Below are 24,817 nucleotides of genomic sequence, written 5' to 3'. Positions count from 1 at the left end.
GTGGTGTGCTGTGCGTGGTGTGGTCTTTCTCCGTGCTTTCCTGCCTAACATCTTAGAGTTCTTGCAGGATGGCCTGGAGAGAGGCCTGGCATGGTCTTCTCTCCGGGTTCAACTTGTGGACTTGTCAGCATTTTGTGGGTTGTTGAGAGATCAGCGTTTGAATTCCATTCCTGGTGTTATTCGCTTCTTGTGGGTGGCCAAATTACTAAAGCCTCCTGTGCGACCCTCTTGTTCCATCTTGGAATCTGATCCTGTCCGTTCTGGTGCGTCCACCTTTTGAACCTTTGGGTGACTGCTTTTTGAAGGATCTTACTCTTAATGGCAATCACATCTGCTAGACGTGTGTCTGAGCTGCAGGTTTTCCAGGACGCAGGTTGTCTTGCAGCCTGTTCCTTCCTTTCTGCCAAAGGTAGTTTTTCCTTTTCATGTCAATCAGGCAGTGGTCCTCCCAGTGTTAGGTAGTCAGGAGGGATCTTCTGAGCAGAAACAGTTGCACAAGTTGGATGTCAGTCGGGTCCTTCACTCTTATGTGCAGAGGACCCAGGAAATCAGATTATCTCGTCCTTCTAGCGGGTCCTCGTAAGGGGGATGGTGCTTCCAAACTACCATTGTGCGCTGAATCAAGGAGACTATTGTTTACGCTTACCTTCTTCTCAGAAGCCTGTTCCAAAATTTCTCAATGCTCATTCTACTCGGGGTCAAACAGCTTCTTGGGCTGAATCTTCTCTACTGCCTCCAGTGGATATTTGCAAGGCTGCGGTTTGGTCTTCTCTGCATTCCTTTGTCAGACAGTACCATGTATTTCTTTATTCTTTATTGAATTTCAACTTTTTATGATCACAAGTCATATTGAAAATAGCAGTATCACAGGAATTATTTTCTTAAGACAATACAAAGGATAATATAATGTGTTTCTACTATACATTAGTCCACAATAAATGGAGAAGGAATTTACAATTAGTCGGATATTGTTACTTCATCATAATTAAAATAAGGGGAAAAAAAAAACCCAGCCTAAATTGGACCCAAAATTCCCAATTGCAAGCTTTACACTTGTCTATTGATAGGGGTATTCGCTATCACCACTGAATTGTCTACAATAAATCTAGATAACTGTGTGGATTCAAAGAAAATATATCTAATTCCTTTAAAATTAACCAAACACTTGCATGGGAATCTTAATACAAAAGTTGCACCCAATTTTAAGACCTGAGGTCTCAAAAGCAAAAATTGTTTTCTCTTTTTTTTGCGTTATTCTAGAAATATCTGGGTACATTCTAATTTTTTGATTTAGAAATGTAACATCTTTATATTTAAAAAACATTTTTAGTAACCACTCTCTATCTGAATCAAGCGCTAATTGAACAAAGAGTGTTGCCACACTAATTTGTTCTGACCGATGTTTCAAGTATATTTGTCAATTCCAGTAAATCTAATTGTGGTTTTCGCTGATCTTCCGGAGATTTCTTCTTTCCCAAGGAAATATAGTAGATTTTTGAGATAGACGGAAAATAATTTTGTGGGACTTTCAGAAGGTATCGTTTAAACATGTCTATTGCTGTAACTGTAGGTAGTTTAGGAAAATTAATTAATCTTAAATTCTGTTTTCTCGTTATATTCTCCAAAACTTCAATCTTAAAGTTCATATTCCCATTTTCCTTAATTAGGAGCTGATTTTGTGCTCCCAAAACCTCAGACTTTTTTTCTTGATCCAGCACTTTTTTTCTAATTTGTCCACTCTTTGCTGTAGTTTTAATGTCTCAGAAAGTACCCCAGAACAATTGGTTGTTAACAATTGCATTTGAGTTCCCAGAGATAGTTGTAAATTGGAAATAGCTTCCCAAATTGAGTTTAAGCAATGGGGTCAAAGAACATTTAAATTCCATATCTTTGAGTTCCACTGTACCTGTAGGTAATTTTCCCAGTGGTGATTTCTGTACCTCTTCTACCATGTCCAAGGTTTCCTACAGCAGCGATGTTGGAACAGAAGCTGCTGAAACCCTCCTCACTGCTCGATCTTCATCCTGCTCGTCTTCACAGCCCTCAGAGGCAGCTGCTAAATTCCCCTCACTCTCCGTATCAAACGATATGGGCCGAGGGGGGTGGCTGAACCGGGTTCCTGGGCTCTTCCGGCGATAAACTGGTCTCCTCGAATGAGGTGTGAGGTCCTTCTGACCCGCCTCCACCTCCCACCGAGGACATATCCGCCGGTTCTCCTTTGGGCCCTCGCTTGACAAACGCATCCATTGGACAAGGTAAATTTGCTTGCAACCCGGGTTCCGACGGGAATACCCGGGTCTTAGATTTCCTTTTAACCATGGATTGTAAAAGAAGCCCGATAGCGTTCAGCCGAACGCCTTCAGGCCGCCATCTTAGTTAATCTCCAGACACTACCATGTGGATGTTCAAGCGCATAGGCAAGCGGTATTCGGTGAGCATGTTCTGGTGTCGGCCCTTCGGGGGTCCCACCCTTAATGTGTACTGCTTTGGTACGTCCCATTCGTAAGGACTATACCGGTCTACCAGGTGACACAGAAGAAGAAATTAAGTTCTTACCTGCTAATATTGTTTCTGTTAGCCTGTAGACCGATATAGTCACCCACCCTGTCTGTCATTATGCGGTGATTGCAGGTTTTTGCTCGCGTGCAGATTTTGCTTTTTCTGCGGGTTCTAGTCTTTTTCTAGGGCTGGGGAGATTTAAGAACACCAGCTTTGGTGAGCTGTGGGGACATTTTATATGCCAGGTTTTTAGTTCTATACATGTTCCAACAGTTGTTCCCAAGTGTTTGTTGTTTTTACACTCCTGTTCGGAGTATGTTTTACTGTTCTCAGTTTTAGTCTTTCCTCGGTTCTACTTGGCTATTTGGTAGACTGGATTGGTAGGGGGGAGCCTCTCCTAATATACAAGTTTTGGTCTCAGTCTCCACCTTCTAGTTGCAGTGAGTCATAACTCATTCATAAGGACTATACTGGTCTACAGATTAACAGAAAGAAAATTAGCAGGTAAGAACCTAATTTCTCCTTGTTGAGGGAGACTCCTTGGAATTGAGCACTGGAGTCAAACACAATCCTGATCTGGCCTAGCTTTTGTAGATGGTACACACCAAAGATAGGTAAGTACCAGCATTCTTCATTATCTTTCAGTGGTAGGGCTGGTCCTGCATGGTCATTGTCCAGCATGTTCTACATAAATGTCATCAAAGCTCCACTCCAGCCCTTCCAAATCTCTCCAGCTATGATCGAGGCACAGACTGACTGTAGAAGTCTGCCCAGCACAGGCTTTGCTTCTCAATTACTGGTGTTGCCATCTAATCACCACTAAGCTTGTTTGGTTCCATGCCTTTCATACAGAATTCCTTTTTGTTTATCCCAACCATTTTTGAATTCCATTATCATTTTCATCGCCACCACCTCCTGCAGGAGTGCATTCCATTCATATGTCATTCATATGTCACCCTCTCCATGAAAAAGTAGTACTTTATTTTATTCCTGAATCCGCCTTTCTACAATCTAAATTTATATTCTCTAGTTGTACCACTGTTTGCTCCTCTGGAAAATGTTTGTATATCACTACTTTTCAAATATTTGAATGTCTGTATCATATCACTCCTATTTCTCTTTTCTTCCAGGGTGTACATTTTTTAAATTTAAATTGGATTTTTTAAAAAAATTAAATGCTTCTTTTTTTTTTTTTTAGGAAAAATCAATGTAAAGATATTTTGATATATAGGATACATTATAGTTCAAAAGTTATTTATCGTGAACTAAGAATTAGTTTTTAATTATGTAGTATGAGGATGTATATTAATGCAATGTTTAAATTTTTTTGTAATGCTTGATGGATAATGTCCACAATAATCCTGTTGTATGTGCTTGTATAACAACAGAAGAAGGGAATGTCTTTGTATACAGCAGAATACTTACAGGAAATAGTGGCAAAAGCTATAATAAAATGTGAACAAAAATTCAAATCTCTAGTATTCAATTTAGTCACAGACAATACTGCAAGTGTATCCAAGATAAGAAGAAATTTAGAAGAGCTTGAAGAATACTAAGCTAATAACATATGCTGCTACTCCTAGTCAAAAGCTTCAGTGTTCTAAAAATAAAGATTAATCTCACTGAAATTGCTAAATACTTCTTTAATAGTCATTATCCCAGGACAAGCAAGCAGCATATTCTCACATATGGGTGATGTCCATGGAACCCCGATGCGGACAGCTGCATAAGCAATTTAGCTTTAAGAACTTTAGAAAGTTCACGACTGACCGCGCATGCGCGAGTGCCTTCCCACCCGACGTAGGGCGCGCATCTCCTCAGTTCTAGTTTTTTCATGGAGCTGAGAAGTCCCTATTTCGATGTTCTGTGCGAGAGTCTAGTGCCTTTCAGACGTGGGTTTGTTTTTTCCTTCGGTTTTGCATCTTCGATTGCTTAATCTTTTTTCCCTTCTTATTTTTTATATATATATATATAATTTTTATTAATTTTTTTTTTAACTGTTCTTGATGGCGGGGCCTTGTCTGCCGCCTCAGCCCTTGGACTTTGATTTGGCTGAGGTGATATTTTCGTCCATGTCCCGCCTGCTTACCGGGTTTAAAAAGTGTACCAGATGTCAGCGCATGATTTCACTAACAGACTCCCACAAGTGGTGTATCCAGTGTTTGGGCCCAGACCACTGTGTGAAGTCTTGTTTGCACTATGCCACACTTCAGAAGAGATCCATCAACAACCGGCGTATTCAACAGGCTAAGATCTTCGGTAATATGGATACTACTCCGGTTAAGACGTCGACATCGGGTAAACTCTTGTCATCGGGTAAACTCTTGTCATCAGGTAAACCATCGACCTCGAAGACATCAACATCACCCAAGCTCCGATGTCCAAGTCGATGTCACCATCCGAGTCAGGTAAGCTAGCATAAAAGCCACCAGCTTGCCAAACAGTCTCAGACCATACAGCCATTGAATCAATTCATGCCAGCCACTCAGAGACCTCTCATGCGGCTCATTTCCAAGTCTCGTAGAGCGGCATCTTCGATGTCTTCCTCACCGGAGTGACCCGCAGCACCAGTAATACCGACGTCTGTACCTATTGGTATTGGTGCAAGCCTTCAAGCCAACGTAAGAGTACCAGCACACATACGGTACGGGCGGTCCTTAAAATTTAAAGTGACAGTACACTTTTGGCTGTCTATACTAGATTCCATGGATGATGTCACCCACATATGAGAATATTTACCTGCTGTCCTAGGAGAACACTTGCTACAGGTGAGTAACTTTGCCTTAGGTTGGAATAGGAGCAAGTGGGGAAGATCCCTTACTATGCCACTGCTTGAGGGACTTCACAAGACAAAGGACAAGAATTTGGCATTATACTGTCCAAGGCCACTTGAACAAATTGAGAACAATGCATCTAGTTTAGTGCTATTCCTTTAATTCCTGACTCTCTAAACTTAATAGAAGAGCATGATTCAACAAATCAAAAGCTGCTCTTAAATCCAGTTGGATGAGCAACATATACTATCCTTCATCAAATACTATTCACCATAATACTCGAGTGTGTCTTGGTACTATGTTCCTTGCAAAAGCCTGATTGATTGGGATGGTAGGTGTTGCTCAAATTCCAAAGTCTAAAATTGGCCATATGAGTTAAAGGTAGATTAACTACTGGTAGAAAATTGGAGCACTCGCTGAAGCCTAATGGTTTCCAGAGTTCTGAGGCAGGCGCAGAACAGAAGACGATTCCACCACAAGTCAGAAGCAAGCAAGCAAATAGTGGAGGAGACAAAAGCCACCGGACAGTCTTTTGGCATTCAGATGAAGAGATTTTTTCAAACAAACTAGATCCTTGGTTCAATTGATTCAGCGTGTGTTTCAGCCACTAGGCCTGTATCAGGAGTCTTAGGCAGTGTTTCTCAAAACACGATACGTGGGCCACTTGTTGGGGGTACACGGCCTGGCTGCTATGGAGGATATTCCCTTCAGTAGAAGCTGATGCTGCTGGGGATCCCTGCCCCCCTTCCCCCCATGAAGCCTCTGCCGGGGATCCCTCCCTTGCCCAAAGTCGACCCATTTACTTGATGGGGCCACACTCGCACCTTCTGCCCCCAGCGAACTCTGTGTAGGTACGTGACTCGCACGCTGCACGTAAGTAGCTGACCCGGATCCCTGACGTACAACTTAATTTTGAGACAAAGACAGGGAGGATAAAGGGTGCACAAACTCAACACAGGAGGAAGGGAGCACTAACCTGGGATTTAGAAAGGGAGAATTGTTGGGCATGAGTGTGTGAGTGAGAGATGGTGCACAGGGGAAAAAGAAGAAAGTAAAATTGGGCATAGAGAAAGAGGGGAGTGAGGTAGAGATGCATGGGTAATAGAAGGATGAGAGGGAGAAATGTTGGATATGGTGGTGGATGGACCAGAGGGACAAATTGAAGGGGATGCAAGGGGGAGGAATGTTGGACATAGTGATGGTGGGAGATATGTGGCATTACGCTGTAGAGGGGTGATAGAAGGAGAAATGGGGATGGTGGGAAGTGGTGAAAAATGCTGCACATGACCCAGGGGATGAGATAGTGAGAAATGTTGGATGTGATAGTATAGGGGGTGGGAGAGATGCCTGTTTCTCTCAAGATAGATGGACAGTGAGAGAGAGGGAAACTTGTTGCCAATAGGGGTAGAGAAGAGAGGAAAAAAAGTTGGACTCATGGAGGGACAGAGAGGGATGTTGGTTGGGGAAGGGAATGACGTCTGGAGGAGAGGAATCATGCAGGAGGCAGAAAATGTTGGACTTATGGAGAGAGTGAGAGATGGATGGGGAGGGAAGAAAGGAGGAAAGGAAAAATGTCACACTTAGGGGGAGAGGGCAGAAAGTAAAAAAATTGAATTCATGGAAGGAGGGAGAGAGAGATGTTGGTTGGGGGAGGGAATGAGGACTGGAGGAGAGGAAGCATGCAGAAGGCAGAAAGAAAGAAATATTGGATGCATATAAATGATTAACATTTTCTCTGTGTACAGTGTGCTTTGTGATTTTTAATTTTGTGGTTACCATTATGTATTAATAAGATTATATATGAAAAATGTATATATATGAAAAATGGATGGAAGAAATTGCATTACAATTAGTACTATTAATATGGGATGGAGTCTGGGATGGAGCTTGGGTGGGGGAACTCGGTTTGTAGTTGTTAGGCTTAGAGGCTACTTGGCTTGAAGAAGTTGAGAAACACTGGTCTAAGGTGTTCAAAAGAAAATATACAATGAAATTAAAAACATTGACCACATATATACATTCTTTAAACATTATGAACATATATTGACACTTAAAATAATTGATGGGAAAAGGTCAGACTAGAAATAAATAAAAATATTTATACGTTGATTTATCTTAATGGTTACACATGAAAACTTTTCTGAAAAGATATAAACAATGGAATAATAAAAAAATCGATTGAATTAAAGAACTATCGGTATACTAACGCATACCAGCCATGTAAGAGTAATAATCGAAGATATGTAAAAAAAATATTCATAAAAATGAAATTCTTACAAAGAATATATAAGTACCTGTAATATGGTTTAACAACATAAAGATGATCCATTAAACATCAGTGGACAACTGGAATTAAAATAAAAACATCAAATGCTGAAACATTGATCTAACATTCAAACTGTTAACATTGATTACATGCAAAATAAAGAGTAAAAAAATAAAATCAATAGAAATGATTAATTACATGCAAAATAAAACAAACCATCATAAATAGAATTGGGATACAAATCATTCCATAATAAATAAAAACTTAATTTAAAATATGCTGTGCGTGATGTAAAATAAAAAGTAAACATAATAAATGAAGAATGTTTATATCAATATGAATAAATGAACATAATATAAAAAGTCTCTAAAAATCTGGCATTCCGTACTATAGACATAAAACTAAAATATAGGAAATTAACTAAATGTTAAAGTGCATAAGTAGCATAATGACATAGAAAAACCATAGTGGTAAATAGTGACGTGTCAGAAAAGTAAACTAGCAGTGCATTTAAAACTAAATGTACCATGAAAAATGACTGTGAAAAATGAACCACCAAATGCCAAAAAAAGACATAGTGAATGATTACTTTAACTACTACTATTCATTCAGTCATGTCTGACCCTTGGATACTCTGTAGGCCAGTCCTCACTATGCTTCCCTGTTTTCTACAGTTTCTTTCAATTGCTTGATGTTCATTCCCGTGTCATTCTTGATGGTATCCAGCCAATTAGCCTTTGGTGTTCCTTGCTTCCTTTTACCACTACTGACCATTCCAAGTAGCACTTCTTTTTTCTAGTGAATTCATCCTTATCATATGTCCAAAATAAGTCAGCTTCTGTCTGGTAATCTTGCCTTTCAGGGACAACTCTGGGTTTAAATGATCAAGAACATCTTTATAGGTGACCCTAGCTGTCCATGGGATTCGTAAAAGTCTTCTCCAGCACCACATTTTGAAGGCATCGATTTTTCTTCTATCTGCTTTCGTGAGTGTCCATGTCTCGTGGCCATATGTTGTGATTCGGATTGGAACACAGTGGCAGTGATCAGTCTGTTTGATGGTGACTGAGATGTCCTTGCATTTCCATATTTGGTCCATGTTCACCATGGCTGCACGCCCCAGTGCTAATCAACGCTTGATCTCTGCTTATGAACTGCCACTGTGATTGTTGATCTTTGTGGACTTTCTTGGTGGCAGTGGTCTTGATGATAAGGTAAAATCCCATCTCCTCGCTTTCTTCTTTCAGCTTCAGGATCAACTTTTTGAGGTCCTTCTCACTTCAAAAAATACAAATATAATAATATAAATCCAAATGGTAGAATCCAAAACAAGTCATTCAGAATTGTGTACAAAATTGGTAATGACTAACATTAAAGACTGAAAAACAAAAACAGTGAATAAGGGACATCTGTGAAGAACACTGATACCACTAAAATAATGAAAAACAAGTAGGAAATGTTCAAATGAGTCCTCAGATTGTTAGGTTCCAAAAAAATACACAAAACCTTTTGAAAACCAAGGTGATATAGCATCCTCAGATCGAAAAGAAACTGAAAATGAAGGTTATGGTAATCCATGACTAAATTGACAATCTTTCAAACTAACAAGTGTCTTGAAAAACAAAGTAATGTGATGTAATCAAACCCAACTTATCCGTTAAACAAGTGGAAACAAAACAATGAACTTAATGGTGATCTATATCTATACTTACAGAGAGTAAAATAAGACTGAAAAAAGACAGGCTGCATAGTTGAAAACATAAAACATGGAAATGAAATGTTTTAAAGAGTAAAAATGCTGCATAGAACAAATAGCTATGCATACAGTTCCTAAAAACTGAGCATACCACAAAAACTAACTGCAGAAGAACTAACCATACCGTGAAGTCAAACTACTACGTTCCTTGGTGTGGAGGTAACACAAAATAAGAACAAAAGAGAGGAAAACTGTAAGAAAGCACCGATGCTGATGCTGAATGTGAAAATCGCATAATAAAAGATAACTGAAAACCTAATAATGAGTTGTTTGGTACTGTATATTGACTGCAAGTGGTGACAAAAAAAAGAAACAAATGAGGGGGATGCTGATTCAAGTGAGCATTAGAAAAACATGTAACCTACCGACAAGAAAACTCTCCAAGAACTACTCGAACAAGTCTTTAACAGACTGTGGCTACAAAAAGTAAACCAAAACAGCTCATCAGAGGGAAGGCTTCTGGGTCAGCTGCGTGCAGGAGCCACTGCTCATGGATTTGCGAAGAGAAGTGCGGCTGGGAGGAGGCAGCTGACCAGCAGAGGTAAACACCCCTGGGAGTGAAGCAAGAATTTGGGATGCCGAATAGAGGAAAGGATGAAGAGGGGCATGTTGGGACACAGAAGGGAAGAGGAGGGTTGCGTTTGGATAGGAAGGGAGGAAGAGGCAAGAGCCCGGTTCGTAAGTCGGACATTCTTAACCTGGGGACTGCCTGTATTACCTGTTCTTGATTCCATGGAGCATATTGTACCTTGCATGGTGAAAGTGGATGGTAGAACTAGCTTTTTCTCTGGTGCAAGAGCTGGAAGTTGCAGGCAGCCTCACATATTACTATTTGGAGTATGAAAACCTTTTAATTTATTAGATATTTTCTTATAGGACTCGCTTGTTTTGTAACGTTGCATCCCCAGATCCAATCTCTTAAAAATGAAATTTCTGAAAACCAAGAAGTATTTGTGGCTAAAGTGTGGGGATTTTTATTATCTTGTGAATGATCTTTATACCTTCTTTGCAGCATTCTATACTTTGACTGCTTTCCTCAATTTCTATCCCCTGCAGAGAGTACAAGCTAGTAGAAGGGGTAAATATCTGGACATAGGCCATGGCTGCCTCCAATGCCCTGGTCCCCAATTCTTCAATAAAATTGTGCAGCTGTATAGAAGCTGCTTTGGCTCAAATGAACAGTTGCCCACTGTGTAGGCATTCCCCACCACCACCTTTTTGCACATGATAGGGGCAAGGAAGGAAGGAAGACAGACAGGATGGCTCAAGGGCCTCTAGTGCTCTGAGCCAACTTTTACATTAACACTCACTCACTCTCTCTGAACCCCTCCCAAATAAAGGGTGTCCAAATCCTGCATTCAGGTCTGGCATCTCCCCCTCATCTCCCATCCACCTGTAGGGGGAGGAGGAAGAGTTGCTGGACTTCAGATTTTGACCCTCTTTATCACCAATGCCTCACTAGCCCTGAAGACAGCCGAAGACCATCTTGGACCTTAAAGGAGAATAAGCTTGATAATGTGCCATTGGGTGGGGAAATCAAGCTTTAAGGTGAATTGTGGAGGTGGGGGGAATGTAGAAATAATGAAAGCAGGTTATGTGCCTGAAAGGAGAAGAAAAGGGAGGAAAGACAGAATTAGGGGTCTTTTTCAGAACAGGAGAGAGAATTGTGGTTAGAGTTGAGACTGGGGACTGGAGCCTGGGGGTAGAGAAGGTGGGGATGGAGAATTTCAGGCTTAGGGGAGGCCAAAAATAAAGACTGGAGAAGATGTTCTTTTTTTTTTTTTTTTAAATATCTTTATTCATTTTTACATTATACAATCAAGTGTAAAAGAAATCAAATCATACTGTACATTCTTCACTTGAAACTCTACAATCATTTTATACCATAGATTATCTCCCCTCCCTCCCTTTTCATATATTACCCCTCATAATGTCATAAAACCCACTCATCCCCCTTCCCTCTACACATATTTAATGGAGATAAATACAATTATTTATTATAATACTCAATTAATGGTCCCCACACCCCTTTAAATTTCTTATAATAACCACTCTTAATTGCCAATGTTTTTTCCATTTCATACACTTGACAAACCGAACTCCACCAAAAACAATAATTCAATCCCCTATAGTCTTTCCAATTATATGTTATATGTTGGATGGCAACTCCTGTTAAAATCATTAACAGTTTATTATTATTCGATGAAATTTGACTTTTGGCCCTCATAGACATTCCAAACAAAACTGTGTCATATGATAAGGCCACAGGATTCTCTAACATACAATTTATTTGACCCCAGATCAATTTCCAAAAATTATTAATAAACGGACAATAAAATAATAGATGATCTAGAGTTCCAGCCTCAAGATGACAATGCCAACATCTATTAGACTTAGAGCAATCCAATTTTTGTAAACGAACAGGGGTCCAGAATGCTCTATGCAACAGGAAAAACCATGTTTGCCTCATAGACGCAGACATTGTACATCTTATCCTCCAAGACCAAATACGTGGCCATTGAGATGCATTAATTTGATGCTTAATCTCAATGCTCCAAATATCTCTAAGTACAGTCCTTGGTTTTTTATTTAAATATCCAGACAATGTTTTGTACCACTGCGCGGCCTGGTGACCCATAAAATCTGCCTGGAAGCATAAGAATTCTAGAGTAAAATGAATATTTAAAGATTTCCATTCAGGGAACCCTGCCTGAATGGCCTGCTTCAATTGCAACCATTTATAACTTTGTTTTTTATTAAGTCCAAATTTATGTTGTAATTGTGAAAACTCCAGCAGCTTACCATCATTAATAACATCATTTAAAGTACGTATTCCTGCTTCAATCCAATCCTTCCAGACAATCATAAAACCGCCTATTTGTATCTTGGAGTTCAGCCATATATTTTGACAAGTAGATTTTTGAATAGTAATAGGAGTTAAGTTGTTAACATACTTTAATGTTGTCCATGTGTCCATTAATATCCTATTACTTTTTCTTATTCTAGGCATTTTAATACTAATCAAATGACGAAGCCTAATAGGAGACATGAGCTGCCACTCCAACCATAACCAATCTGGAAGCTTCTCCATGAGTTCTGGGAGGACCCAATACATACCTTGGCGCAAGATATAGGATTGATGAAACCTATAAAAATTTGGAAAATTTACCCCTCCCTCCTCAATTGGTTTTTGTAAAGTCACTAGAGCAATTCTTACAGCTTTACCCAGCCAAATAAATTTACTAAGAATATTATTTAACTTTTTGTAAAAAGACCCCTGAAAAAAAACTGGTATCATTCCCATTTGATAACAAACCACAGGCAATATCATCATTTTGACTGTTTGTACTCTTCCCCACCAAGATAAATGTAATGGATTCCATTGCTCACATAACTCTGTTACTTTTTGCAATAAACTTTTTTCATTCATTATAATTGTCTCATCAATCGTGTTTTTTATCCATATACCTAAGTATTTTATTCCTTCTTCTTTCCATATAAAAGGGAATGAATCAAATAATCCTTTTGTGCAATGCACATTTAAAGGAAGAACTTCTGATTTAGTCCAATTTATTTTATATCCTGAAAACTTTCCAAATTTTTCTATCAAATCCAATAAATTTGGAATGGTTGTTTCAGGATTCCTCAAATGAAGTAATATATCATCCGCATATGCAGAAACTTTATATTCTTTATCCTTATGCGTAATACCCTGTATCTCCTCTTCCTGTTGAATAGCTAGTAATAAGGGTTCAAGCACTATATCAAAAAGTAAAGGAGATAGAGGACATCCCTGCCTAACTCCCCTTTGCAATTTAAAACAATCAGAAAAATTATTATTGATATATAATCTAGCAACAGGAGAGCTATACAGAGTTTTAATCATTTGTATAAATCCCGAACCAATACCAAACCACTCCATGGCCTGATACATAAATGTCCATTCCACACGATCAAAAGCTTTCTCTGCATCTAGAGACACAGAAAAAGCCGGATCTCCAATTTCTTTTGTTAAATATAACATTTGCAATGCCAATCTGGTGTTATTAGAAGAGTGTCTCTGAGCAACAAACCCTGTTTGATTCATACCAACTATATGAGGAAGAGCTTTTGCCAAACGTGTAGCCAAAAGTTTGGCTAATAATTTACCATCTACATTTATCAACGAAATAGGCCTGTAATTTGAAACCAACATGGGATCTTTATTTGGCTTCGGCAAAACAATAGTTAATGATTCTGCCATAGTGCCTGATATACAACCTTTCTTTAGTTGATTCTGATATAAATTTAATAAATGAGGTAAAAGAGTATTTTGAAATGTTTTATAAAACTCTACCGTAAAACCATCACCACCTGGAGCGGTCCCCACTCTAAGAGACTTCAATGCTGTTTGTAATTCTTGTAAAGATATTGGATTTTCCAAACTTCTTTTTATATGATCAGGAATCTTCGGACCTTCAATATTATTTAAAAACTCTATACCATCTTTTTCTTTATTTAAATAAGACTCAGAAGAATACAGGTTTTTATAATAATTTAAAAACTGTTTTAAAATAGGACCAATCTGAAAATGAGTTTCACCTTTTTCATCTTCTATTGCATTCAATTTCATCTTTCTTTTTTTCACTTTAAGATAATTTGCCAATAGTCTTCCCGCCTTATTTGAACTACCATAATACAAAGCTTGTTGACACATAATATTTTTTTTAGCCAAATTAGAAGAAATCTCATTATATTTATATTTTGCTTTTAATAAAGTTTGCAACGTAGAATTCTCCCACTTATTAATCAATTTTAATTCTAAATCTTTTATTTCTTGTTCCAATTCCGTAAATTGCTTATTTAATTGTTTTTTAGAATAAGCTGAAAATGTTATAATTTGCCCTCTCATCGTTGCCTTAAAAGCATCCCATATTATTTCTGTAGATATTTCCTCTGTAATATTATTTTGAAAATATTCATCCATTTTTAATTGAAATTCTTCACAAAATTTTGGATATGCAAGCAATGCATTATTAAATCTCCATACCGGCCTAACATTATCTGGGTCATTAAAATTTAAAGAAATCCACACTCCTCCATGATCTGATAAAATTATTGGTTCTATAGAGGCTTGTGTAACATCTTGTATTAGCCCCTGAGAAACAAAAATATAATCAATTCTAGAAAAAGATTTATGAACATGTGAATAAAATGAAAAATCTCGATCATTAAAATGAAGAATTCTCCATATATCTTTTAAATTACAAGAATTTATAAAATTATCCAACCCTAAAGATTTTAAAATTTTACTAGGTTTTTTATCCAATAAAGGGTCCACAACAGCATTAAAATCTCCTGCCACTATCAAATTATTAGCAGCCAGTGGTAAAATTATTGGTTGTAGAGTTTTAAAATATTCAATTTGATTCGAATTAGGTACGTACACATTAAATAGCGCCACAGTATTATTGCCCATACTCATGTTCACATGCACCCATCTTCCTAATTTATCTGCATTTACCATATTAAATCCTGCTGAACATTTTTTATTTATTAAAATTGCTACCCCAGCTTTTTTTCCCACTGCTGGTGCAAAAAAGCAATCCTTCACCCAATTACCAATTAACTTTTTTGATTCATCTCCATTAAGGTGAGTCTCCTGTATGAAATAGACATCCGCATTCTGTTTTTTTAAATATATCAATACTTTTTTCCTTTTTATCGGGTGGTTGAGACCATTAACATTTATTGAAAAAATTTTTAAAGTCATTATAATAAATCAAAACAATAATCAATAATATTCCTCACATCAATATTATAACCTCTTTTCCCCATTTTAAAATTATTATTAAACCCCATCCCCTCCCTTATACCCCTTCCCATATTCTTAATCCCCCTCCCCTCCCTCCCTTGAATTATTTGCCAACTTTGAAACGCACACTTTGACTAGGCAATAGATAAACTCCCCACAAGCTATATTTATAATTTTAAACCAATAGCCAGATCATTATCATATTAAAATGAAAATCACTTTATCACACATGACTTCTTTATCAAGGTTTACCTCTTTTTTTTTTTTTTTTTTTTTAATAATAATTGTTTTTGTTTTTTTTAGTTTTTCTTTTTCCCTTTTCCTTTCCCCTCATCTCTCATAAACCCTCCCTTCTTTACTCATTCATTACCATTAAGATAATATTGAAATACATAAATAATCAAATCAAATTTTAAAATTACAATCATCCAAACCACATCCATCCTTCATGGCAGACTACATCACATTCCCTCAAATTAAATAACACTTTTAAATATTATTAAATATATAATGGAAATCTTTCTTCCTGACTTTTCTTTTCAAAAAGTCAATAATTCCCCAAACACAACAAATTTTATACCTTTAACATAACCCTCCTTAAAATTTCACACTGGCATATTTGCTACCCTTTTAATTTCCACTCCATTCACAACATTCTCTTGTATCATATGCCTTAAATTATAACATCCAAACTTTCCCTACATCCTTTGATTTTTACCAAAACTTCTAATTTTTATTTTTTTTTTACCTCCTCACATATCTACCATTATTTATATTAATGTCAAACCAATTTTTAGCACAAACAATAATATTATGACTCTTGTTGCATTAATATATTTGCAATTTCAAAACTATAGTCCATACATAACAACAAATTTCCTCTTCTTGTAATGAGATGCTATATGTCCCACAATATCTCCTTCCGAATCTCCTCTTGCTTGCAGTTCCATATCAATTTCTATCCTCTCACACTACTGTTTATACATTCTCAGTTTCATCTTTTGATCCACCTTAAATCTCCTTTCCAAATGATTTGCATAAAGATGTATAATGACCACAATTCCAAACTTGTGGCATCATTCATAGGTCTTTCACATTCTGCATATATAAACCCTGTTCCTTTTTATTGACCATCATATCTCTGTCATTTTTATTTTAAGGTCAGGCCAACTATATACCAGAACCATCTTCAAAAATACTGCATTTATAGATTTTCATTTCAATGTCTTATTCCATATATCACAGCAGTCTTCTCCTTTTATGCAAATAATAATTGTAAGGCATATAAAGTCTCAGTCTAACTCTCATCTTGCTTGCAGATCCATTCTATTTAATGTCCTCTTGCTTGTAGTTTATACCTTCTCAGTACTATTTAGAACTTATCTCCTTCAATCTGTTATTCACAATCCTCCACCGTTTCTCAGACTGTCTGTCCAAATGGCAAGTCAGTATAATCCATCTTATTAACCTCTGTCTTTTAAAAGGTCTGTAATATTGCATCTCTTATACTCTTACAGGCTACATTCTATTTGCCTCCTGACAAATTAGAATGTGGAATGTATTTGAAATCCAACTGCAGCCATGCCTTTAAAATCTCATTAACTTTTTTTTCTTTTTTTAAAACATATAAATTCCAAACAAATAATAAACATTTCAACCAAGAACACAAATACTTTCATCCAAATCTCTACTAAGTAGCCATTGGTGATTCGCACTGCTCCAGAAACTCCTTAAGTTTATCTGCAGTATCAAAATTCAAAGTTTTATTCTTATAAGTGACCCGCATAGTTGCCGGGTATATGAGCCCATATCTAGCACCCAGACTTCTCAGCTGTGGTCTCAAGTCTAATAGCTGTTTCCTCTTTTGTGCCGTTGCTCTAGCAAAGTCAGGCACTATATAAATCTTTGAATCCTGACACTTTAAGTTTTTATTATCTTTAGCTAATTTAATTATTTCAGCTACCTGCTGATATCTAAGTAGCTTAAAGATCAGTGGACGTGGTCCTTTTTGGCTGTTTGATAATCTCGTTGGGACCCTGTGTGCACGTTCTATTTCCAACGGATATTTATTTTGCAACGGGAGCACCTTGGGCAAAAAATTAATTAAAAATCCAATTGGATCTGACTTTTCAATTCCCTCCGGGACCCCAAGCACCCTTAAATTACTCCTTCGTTCCCTATTGGACAAATCTTCCAGCTCCCTTTTCAGTGCTTCAATTTCCTTACTGTGTTCCTTGTGCTTTATACTTTCCTCCTCACACTTTTCCACTCGTTTATCAATTTGATCCACTTTCATTTCCATCGCTTGTAATTTATTTGATAAACATACTACCTCTTCTTTGACTTCTTTTATATTTTTAGCGCATTCCAATATTATTTCCTTTACCGCCTTTATTTCTTTCATTATGTCTTTGTTTTCTACATCCTCCGGCGGCAACGGAACTGACAGCGGTGTAGCCGTATCAAATTTTGATCGCTTCACGCTTCCTGAGCTGCTCCCCGCCGCCAAAGTTTTGTTTTGCTTTCCCGAAGCCATTATCCACCTCTGCCTCACTTTTCAGAGTGAAATTTAAATTTTTTCCGGCTATGTTCTCTGTCAACTAGCTTGTCTTCACAGAGCAACTCCACTACCCAGCCATTTTCGTCCGCTCCAAAGCCACGCCCCCTGGAGAAGATGTTCTTGATGCAGGCATTTATTCAGTCAGTCAATGTTTGCAATAACAATCCACATGTACATAAAATGGAAAGGACACAACATGGTCCATGTTTCAACAGACACGCCTTCCTCAGGGGTCTGAAATTATGCTGTGAGATTGAAAAAACAAATGTGGATATTGATTGACCAGCATAAAACCAAAGCCTAAGTAGTGCTCTGATCGTTGCACTCCACTGAAACTGGGGAGGCTTCATGTTTTGAGGGACTGAGGGAGAAATTCTCCATAAAATAAACTATGCTGAATTTTTTAAATAGTGTGGGTAAAATGTTCAAATTTTATATTCAGAACTTCTCTAGGAGTTGTCTCCCTCCTACTACTCAAATACCCAGCAACTTTTTTTGTGTGTGTTTTTTGTTTTTTTTTAAGCAGGATCGAAGGGCAAAGATGAGTAGCAGCAGTAGGACAGCGTTTGCTCACCCACACCTAATGAAATAAGTTAGAGCAGGGGTGTCCAACCTTTTGGCTTCCCTGGGCCGCATTGGCCAAAAAAATGTTTCTGGGGCTGCGCAAATGCTGCAGCAAGACAGAGGAGGGAGCTGGCAAGATGGTAAGCACCCGGGGGCAGCAGAGGAAAACACTGCATCGCCCTTGAACGGGGCCGCACAAAATACTTCAAGGGACCGCATGTGGCCCTCGGGCCGCAGGTTGGACACCCCTGAGTTAGAGTATGTGTTGTAACATCCTGCCCCCTTGTTGCAGATTGTAGTTTTAACAACACAAGTAGATGCAATTGTTGTAGGAGGAAAAGGAGGCGTAGCAGAGACTATTTTCCAGTGTCCTTTCTTATTTAAGTAATTTGCTGGGCATAGCCCAGGGGTGGGCAAACTTTTTGACTGGTGGGCCACAATGGGTTCTTAAATTTGACAGAGGGGCCGTACCTTTTTAAATTCCCCCAGAACCTTTTTAAAGCACCCCCCGCCCTGTCGTACCTTTTTAAGTCTCCTTTATAGCCTGGTGGTCCAGCGTGTATCCTTCCCTCCCTCCCATCTCTCGTGCTTCAGAGCCTTTGCCCATCTTCCATCCTTCCCTCCCTCGTGCAGCAGAGCCCTTGCCCAGCTTCCATCCTTCCCTCCCTCGTGCAGCAGAGCCCTTGCCCAGCTTCCATCCTTCCCTCCCTCGTGCAGCAGAGCCCTTGCCCAGCTTCCATCCTTCCCTCCCTTGTGCAGCAGAGCCCTTGCCCAGCTTCCATCCTTCCCTCCCTCGTGCAGCAGAACCCTTGCCCAGCTTCCATCCTTCCCTCCCTCGTGCAGCAGAACCCTTGAGTACCCACTGCCCAGCCGAACCCCGCTGACCCTCCATCTTTCCCTCTCATCTGAACCCTGCCGACCGCGAGCCCTACATACCTCCCTCCAGAGCAGCATCGGGCCAGCAGCACTCTAAACAGGCTGCTTCGTGGCCTTCCGTTTGCCGCATTACTTATGACATCATCAGTAATGCGGCAGAGGGAATTCCCCAACGAGAGAAGGCCGCGAAGCAGCCTGTTTAGAGTGCTGCCAGGCCCAATGCTTCTCTGGAGGGATGTATGTAGGGCTCGCGGTCGGCGGGGTTCGGATGGGAGAGAAGGATGGAGGGTCAGTGGGGGCAGGTGCTCAAGGGTTCTGCTGCACAAGGAGGGGAAGGATGGAAGCTGAGCTCGTGGTTGGCGGGGTTCAGATGGACGGCGGTCCGGATTAAAAAACTAAACAGGCCGGATATGACCCGCGGGCCGTAGTTTGCCCTTGTCTGGCATAGCCTGATGTGTGATTATATGATGGGGCTGAGGGAGATAAGAGTAAAAGTGAAGCTGCGTTTCTATGGTCTTTGGCACTTCCCTTTCAGTGCTTAACTAGTGTGCATATTGATTACTTTCACTGCTATTTCTTTTTAACAAGTTTTAAGTTAGATCTACCTGAGGTCCTCGTGCTTCTGACCTGGTTTTGCTGCGCGCTCTTTTGGCTGGATTTTTGCCATGCACTCCCAGATGTTCTAGGAAGAAATGGATGCAGATGCCAGGCCCCTTGCGGCTCTCAGCCAACAGCAAATGTAACCTTCTGATCACCTTTTCTGCTCCTTTCCCGCAGAAACGTTTCATCAAGGGATTGCGACAGTATGGCAAGAACTTCTTCCGGATCCGCAAGGAGTTGCTACCTAACAAGGAGACGGTAAGAAACTACTAGCAACACCCCATACTGCATAACGTTTCTGGCCCAATGTATTCATCTGTTTTCTTTCTCTGGCTGATGCTACACTAAACCTCTTCACTAACTCTCTCTCTCCCTATCCCCCTCCCCCCAAAATACACACACACACACACACTCTTCTCCCCTTCTCTAGCCATTGTAGAGGGCTGACTAGCAAAGAGCCAGCCTATCTACATTCCCTCCTCATTTGCACAGGACCGTCTGCTTCTGTCTTATCTTTTACATGTAGGCCACTCCTGCTGCTGCACCTGTCTCCCATGGCTGACCTGATTCTGTCCTTTCCATATGCCCAGATTGACTTTAGATTTCTCCAGCAGCTAAACTTTCCTGTAAGACTAGGTTCCATCTACCTTTTCAACTTGAGACTGCAACCTGCTTTTATCTTCTCTTGTTTGCATGTCTTATCCTATGCCCCTTCCCCCCTCCCGACAGACATATTGGACTGCCTTTATTTATATATCCTGCATTATGTACCTCGATGGTCCTCCACTTCATCAAATGCTTGAAGTGAAGCTTGGGACATGAATACATATGTAAGAAAATTCATGGGGAGGGAGAGGGACAAAAAATTAAGCTAATGCAAAATAACAGTAATTTATTTTTGTATCCCACTCCCATGCATTTTTATAAATATGTACTCATGAATTGAACAGCACTTAATACATCTGATGAAGTGGACTCTTGTCCTTGAAAGCTCATGTGTTAGTAAATTTTAGTGTGTAAGGTGCCATTTGTGCCAAAATTTTATTATACCAGACTAATATGTGTACTCTAAAGAATATTTGCCTGTCTGGTTATGCTGCATTTATACATACTATTCTACTATACTGTATACTGTGGAAACATACTCTGATTTCTTTCTGTTAGATGAGGGATGAGATGTTGCTTAGGATTTTGTTTGCTATGTGGTGAATGAACCACATAGAACACTTTTAAGATTTCTCTAGGATTTACCGTATTTTCGCGGATATAACGCGCACCATTGTAAAACGCGCACAGGGGTATAGCGCGCAGAAATCACGATGATATGTACAAAAACTTTTCTATACCGCGCTCAGGCATATAACGCGCATGCTGCCCGACTCTCCTCTGGCCACCCCGACTCTCCTTTCGCCCTCCCCGACTCTCATCTGGTTGCCCCGACTCACCCTGACTTTCGGTGCACTGCCCCGACTCTCCTCTGGTTGCCCCGACTCACCCTGACTTTCGGTGCACTGCCCCGACTCTCCTCTGGTTGCCCCGACTCACCGTTCACCCGCCCTGACTTTCGGTGCACTGCCCCGCCTCTCCGTGCCTGTCCCCCTTGAAGTCCTGTCCCCCCTTGAAGGTCTGCCTGTCCCCCCTTGAAGGTCTGCCTGTCCCCCCTTGAAGTCCTGTCCCCATCCTGAAAGCCTGATGCCCCCCCTCGACGTCCGATTCTTCTCCCCCCTCGGCAGGACCACTCGCACCCCCACCCCGAAGGACCGCCGACTCCCCGACTATATTGGGCCAGGAGGGAGCCCAAATCCTCCTGGCCACGGCGACCCCCTAACCCCACCCCGCACTACATTACGGGCAGGAGGGATCCCAGGCCCTCCTGCCCTCGACGCAAACCCCGTCCCCCCAACGACCGCCCCCCCCCAAGAACCTCCGCCCGTCCCCCAGCCGACCCGCGACCCCCCTGGCCGACCCCCACGACACCCCCACCCGCCTTCCCCGTACTTTGTGTAGTTGGGCCAGAAGGGAGCCCAAACCCTCCTGGCCACGGCGACCCCCTAACCCCACCCCGCACTACATTACGGGCAGGAGGGATCCCAGGCCCTCCTGCCCTCGACGCAAACCCCCCCCCCTCCAACGACCGCCCCCCCCAAGAACCTCCGACCGACCCGCGACCCCCCTGGCCGACCCCCCCACCCCCCTTCCCCGTACCTTTGGAAGTTGGCCGGACAGACGGGAGCCAAACCCGCCTGTCCGGCAGGCAGCCAACGAAGGAATGAGGCCGGATTGGCCCATCCGTCCTAAAGCTCCGCCTACTGGTGGGGCCTAAGGCGCGTGGGCCAATCAGAATAGGCCCTGGAGCCTTAGGTCCCACCTGGGGGCGCGGCCTGAGACACATGGTCGGGTTTGGCCCATGTGCCTCAGGCCGCGCCCCCAGGTGGGACCTAAGGCTCCAGGGCCTATTCTGATTGGCCCACGCGCCTTAGGCCCCACCAGTAGGCGGAGCTTTAGGACGGATGGGCCAATCCGGCCTCATTCCTTCGTTGGCTGCCTGCCGGACAGGCGGGTTTGGCTCCCGTCTGTCCGGCCAACTTCCAAAGGTACGGGGAAGGGGGGTGGGGGGGTCGGCCAGGGGGGTCGCGGGTCGGCTGAGGGACGGGCGGAGGTTCTTGGGGGGGGGCGGTCGTTGGGGGGAGGGGGTTTGCGTCGAGGGCAGGAGGGCCTGGGATCCCTCCTGCCCGTAATGTAGTGCGGGGTGGGGTTAGGGGGTCGCCGTGGCCAGGAGGGTTTGGGCTCCCTCCTGGCCCGATATTGTTGGGGAGTCGGCGGTCCTTCGGGGTGAGGGTGCGAGTGGTCCTGCCGGGGGGGGGGGGATGTATCGGACGTCGGGGAGTCGGCCGGGCAAGAGGGCTTGGGCTCCCTCTTGCTCCGATCGTGGATGCGGGTGCGGGTGGGAGCGCGTGCGAGCGGTCGTTCGGGGTGGGGGTGCGAGCGGTCCTGCTGGGGGGGTGAATCGGGCGTCGGGCGGGGTGGGAACTATGTTTAAAAACTTTTGTATACCGCGCTCAGGCATATAACGCGCGAGGGGTATGCGCGGTACGTAAAATCACGTATAACGCGCGCGTTATATCCGCGAAAATACGGTACTCTTTTGTGTGTGTGAGTGTGGAGGTGCTTCTCTTTCTTTAATGTCATACCTTTTGAATTTGATGTAAGAGATCTGCAGTGGGTAGCCTAAAAACAAGATGAGCAAGATCGGGGAATAAACTAGATGAAATTCCATTCAAAGCTTACATTGTTAAACTGTTTAACTGCAGATATGAATGTACCTCATGGAATATAGTTGTATTGAAATTATGAATTGACACTGAGGCCCAGATGCACTAAAGCCAGCGATCATCGCTAAACCTTTTTTGACTGCTTTAGCGATGATCACATTTGCCGCCCTGATACACAAAATGACTCGTGGCATGTTTTTTCCCCTCGATCACCAATTTTCCGATTTGGCCATGCAAATGAGCCAAAACCCCATGCAAACTAGCCAAGCGATTGATGCATCCCTCCTACCATTTTTTTTTTCTCGCATGGGGGTGGGTGACGGCATGGCAGTAGGGAATGGGCATCCCTCCTGCGGGGGGGGAGGGTGTGTATGATTCCTAGTGCTGCTGTCGTCGGGGAGGGTCATCATTAGTGGAGGGAGGCTTCTTTTTTTAATGGGGACAGATATTGTGCATGTGTAACACGTACAGCAACTGTGCCCATTAAAAAAAAAAGGTTTCCTGCCCTGAACAGCTGAGTGCCAAGAGGGTTTCCCTGCCTCTCAGCTGGTTGGGCTTCCCTTGCCAGCTCCTAGCATGTGTGAGAGTTGCTCTCACAGTGATCAATTGAAGTCGGGGATTACAGCGAACCTCTGTGTAAATTATTTGCATGCAAACATTTTAGTTCATGAATAGCTGTTTTTGAATCTGACAAAAATCTGATCAGAGCAGACCCACATGGTCTTACTGATCCTTTTTTTAAAATTATTATTTATTTATAAATTTCAAATTAACAAATCAAGATAAATCTTGTACAGAAAGTGATTACAACAAAAGAACAAAGAAAAACCTCATAAATTTACATAGAAACCAAATTTTGTATAATCTCTCAAGTCCACCATATGATCCGTGATGTAAAATAAATGGAATTAACAAAGAAATATTAATTAAAGATAATTGGTACGTGGTTAACTGATGTTCAGGCGTCTAATATCTTGAAGCCCTCATTCTTTCCCCTTCTCCAGGCGGGACAAGGAGAGAAGGGCCGTCAACTGGTTTGGCTCAAAGAAAACATATTTCTGAGAATTATATTGAACTATACATTTGCAGGGATGACGAAGATAGAAAGTTCCCCCAAGAGCCAAAACTTCAGGTTTTAATAATAGAAACTCCTTTCTACGTCTTTGTGTATCTCTTGCCAAATCTGGGAACATTTGTATCTTAAAGTCAAGAAACTTTTTCTCTTTATTTTTGAAGAATAGTCTCAAAAGCCAATTCTTATCCAACGTAATAGCCAAGGTCACAATCAATGTAGCAGGTATTGCAACTTCTTTATCAGATAGTTCAAGTAAAGCAGATACATCAATTGGTCCCTGAGTTTTTTCTTGAAGATCCTGATTTTTATTAGGTAAATAATAGACCTGGGTGAAAGGAGGTAATGAATCTTCCGATACTTCCAATATCTCCAGCAAATACCACTTTAACATTTCTCTTGGAGTCACTGTTGAAATTCGTGGAAAATTAATCAATCTTAAATTATTATTCCTAGAGAAATTTTCAGATGTGTCTATCTTCCTTCTTAGATTTATATTATCCTTAATTAAAGTGTCCTGAAGCAACTTGGAAGATTTAAGTTGATCTTTAATACTTGGAATCTCAATCTTGTGCTCTGGTCTCTGACTCGCTTGCCTTAAGAGCCTTTAGAGCAAGTATTCTTAATGGATCTCATTGTTAAGGCGGTCTTCCCGGTGGCCATGACTTCCACCCGCAGAGTTTCTAAGCTTCAGGCTTTATCCTGCCGGAATCCTTTTCTTAGGATCATGGTTTCCAGCATGTTTCTGCGCACTGTTCCCTCCTCTCTTCCAAAAGTGGTCTCT

General features: G+C 41.2%; 1 protein-coding gene across 9 annotated transcripts in view; it reads left to right on the top strand.

Annotated features, from left to right (window-relative positions):
* RERE (arginine-glutamic acid dipeptide repeats) overlaps positions 1 to 24,817 on the top strand; it is a 468,133-nt gene that overhangs the window by 383,592 nt on the left and 59,724 nt on the right. For all 9 annotated transcript variants that reach the window (XM_033922383.1, XM_033922386.1, XM_033922385.1 and 6 more), the window contains one exon: positions 19,867 to 19,947. In XM_033922383.1, the coding sequence (XP_033778274.1) occupies positions 19,867 to 19,947 (81 nt within the window). The remainder of the gene's footprint in view (positions 1 to 19,866; positions 19,948 to 24,817) is intronic.

Source organism: Geotrypetes seraphini, chromosome 15, assembly GCF_902459505.1.
Source record: "Geotrypetes seraphini chromosome 15, aGeoSer1.1, whole genome shotgun sequence".
Taxonomy (NCBI): Eukaryota; Metazoa; Chordata; class Amphibia; order Gymnophiona; family Dermophiidae; genus Geotrypetes; species Geotrypetes seraphini.
Note: the sequence above shows the minus strand (reverse complement) of the source record. Positions and strands in the feature narration are given on the sequence as shown.